Source organism: Pseudochaenichthys georgianus, chromosome 8, assembly GCF_902827115.2.
Source record: "Pseudochaenichthys georgianus chromosome 8, fPseGeo1.2, whole genome shotgun sequence".
Lineage (NCBI taxonomy): Eukaryota > Metazoa > Chordata > Actinopteri > Perciformes > Channichthyidae > Pseudochaenichthys > Pseudochaenichthys georgianus.
This window is the reverse complement of record NC_047510.2, coordinates 8714616-8716748: the sequence shown is the minus strand read 5'-3', so window position 1 is coordinate 8716748 and position 2133 is coordinate 8714616. Positions and strand designations below refer to the sequence as shown.

General features: G+C 47.4%; 1 protein-coding gene across 1 annotated transcript; it reads left to right on the top strand.

The window, feature by feature from the left end:
• Window positions 1–285: 285 nt before the first annotated feature.
• nog1 (noggin 1) lies at window positions 286–1575 on the top strand. The gene has a single exon (XM_034090005.2). It carries the CDS (start codon window positions 556–558, stop codon window positions 1222–1224), a length of 669 nt encoding a protein of 222 aa, XP_033945896.1. The 5' UTR covers window positions 286–555; the 3' UTR covers window positions 1225–1575.
• Window positions 1576–2133: the final 558 nt, after the last annotated feature.

Genomic DNA, 2133 nt, shown 5'->3' with positions numbered 1-2133 from the left:
TTCAGACTCTGCGCTGGGACCTTTGGGTGCTCTGCAGCTCCAGCAGAAGGATTCTCCAGATGAGACTTCAACAATCATTCCCACTGTGAGACTGATTTAAGGATGTCTGGAAAACCGACAGGGGGCGTCTCCTCTCCCTGCATCCCCCCGCCCCCCACCCACCCACCACCACCCCCCTCAGTGCGGTGGAAGAAGGAGGTATTGGGGATCTCCTCCTAGACAACAAACCCACATTCAAAGAGGGGGCACGCGAGTTACGTCACGCTCCGTGAGGAGGATATAACGGAGGTGCACTTAGTGCTTTTCTGTAGAGGAGACAAGTGGAGCATCATGCCGCGCGCACGGATCATGAGGCGAGAATTCTGTCACACACTTTGTCATACAAAATAATTTTGGATGAACATTTCTGAAACGGATTTTCATCATGGGAAACTGTGTTTTTTAAGGGACACTCGAGACGCAATTTTGGATACGGCTCACGCGTAATTGCGCACAAGAAAGTGTCCCATTAGCTTCTCCCAGTGCGCGTTGATCCCACCACTGGAGGTTTCTGCCATGGATCATACTCAGCAGTGTGTAGCCATGTATCTTCTGGTGCTGTCCCTCGGACTGCTGATGGACAGGGGGACTTGTCAGCACTACTTACTTCTGCGCCCCATCCCGAGTGACAGTCTGCCGCTAGTGGAATTAAAAGAGGACCCGGACCCGGTGTTCGATCCCAGGGAGCGGGACCTTAACGAGACCGAGCTGAAGAGCGTGCTGGGGGACTTTGACAGCCGCTATTTGTCCGTTTTGCCGCCCGTGGACGACAAATACACTGGGAACGATGAGCTCGATGACTATGATTTCCAAAAGCCCGGTGGAGTACTGCCGAAAGAAATCAGAGCGCTGGATTTCGATGTGCAGTTCGGGAAGAAGCACAAGCCCAGTAAGAAACTGAAGCGGCGGCTGCAGCAGTGGCTGTGGGCGTACTCCTTCTGCCCGGTCCTGTACACGTGGACCGACCTGGGGAACAGGTTCTGGCCGCGGTTCGTGCGGGTGGGCAGCTGCCTCAGCAAAAGGTCGTGTTCGGTTCCGGAGGGCATGGTGTGTAAACCCGCGAACTCGACCCACCTGACGATACTGAGATGGAGATGCGTGCAGAGGAAAGGGGGGCTGAAATGCGCCTGGATACCGGTGCAGTACCCGATCATCACAGACTGCAAATGCTCCTGTTCCAGTTAATACACAAAGACTCTGAATTATAAATTATAAGCTCATTATTTTTGTGATTCTTTTTTCACGTGCACTACCGAGTGTAGGAATGTATTTTCTGTATATGCAGTTATATATAGCTCCCTGTACAAAGTCAGTATTATTTGTAACCAGAGCCTACTTTATTTGTGGAGAATAATGGTTATATATGTTGTATTTATGGAAATATGGCGCATAGAGCCACGTGCTGTTTTTCCATATTTGGATGAAGCAGATCGACCTCAGAGTTTAACGTGGATTATTGATACAGCCGGGTGTCGGTGACTTGTTTTATCCTGTAAATTAAGGAAATGTGCTATTTATTCTTTATATTCGTACAATAAAACGACACTGAAATGACTAACACTATTTTATTCTGTCTCTTCTTTCTGTCGATTCCAACCATCCTGAATGAGTGGACACCTTTAGGTCACCTGCCACTGGCGCACAATGTAAAGTTCTCACACTAACATTTTACGCATTACCTACTTTTACAATCATGCACTTCTGACCCACGGTGTACTTTGTTTCAATGAATGTATGTGCCACCACCAGTAATAGAAACAAGGTTTCTTATATTGGATTTATTATGCAATATCAATGTTTGATTTCTTTACCACATGTGGTCACGAGTTCTCTCCTGGTTAACCAACACTATCTAATGACTATAAAAGCGTCAGTCATACATCAGAGCCATTACATGCTGATAAAGGCAGGGGCAGGGATTCAGTGATTGAGGGAATCAGCAGCTGCTAATAGCTCTCATTCTTTCATCTGCACAACCCCTCCTCTCTATTTGCAGCCCAGCAGAAGCCCAGCTGAAAAAAAGAGCTTATACTCCAGCAAGGAGCGTTTTACTGAATATCTTCCACCATTGAAATATAATAGATTACAGGTTAT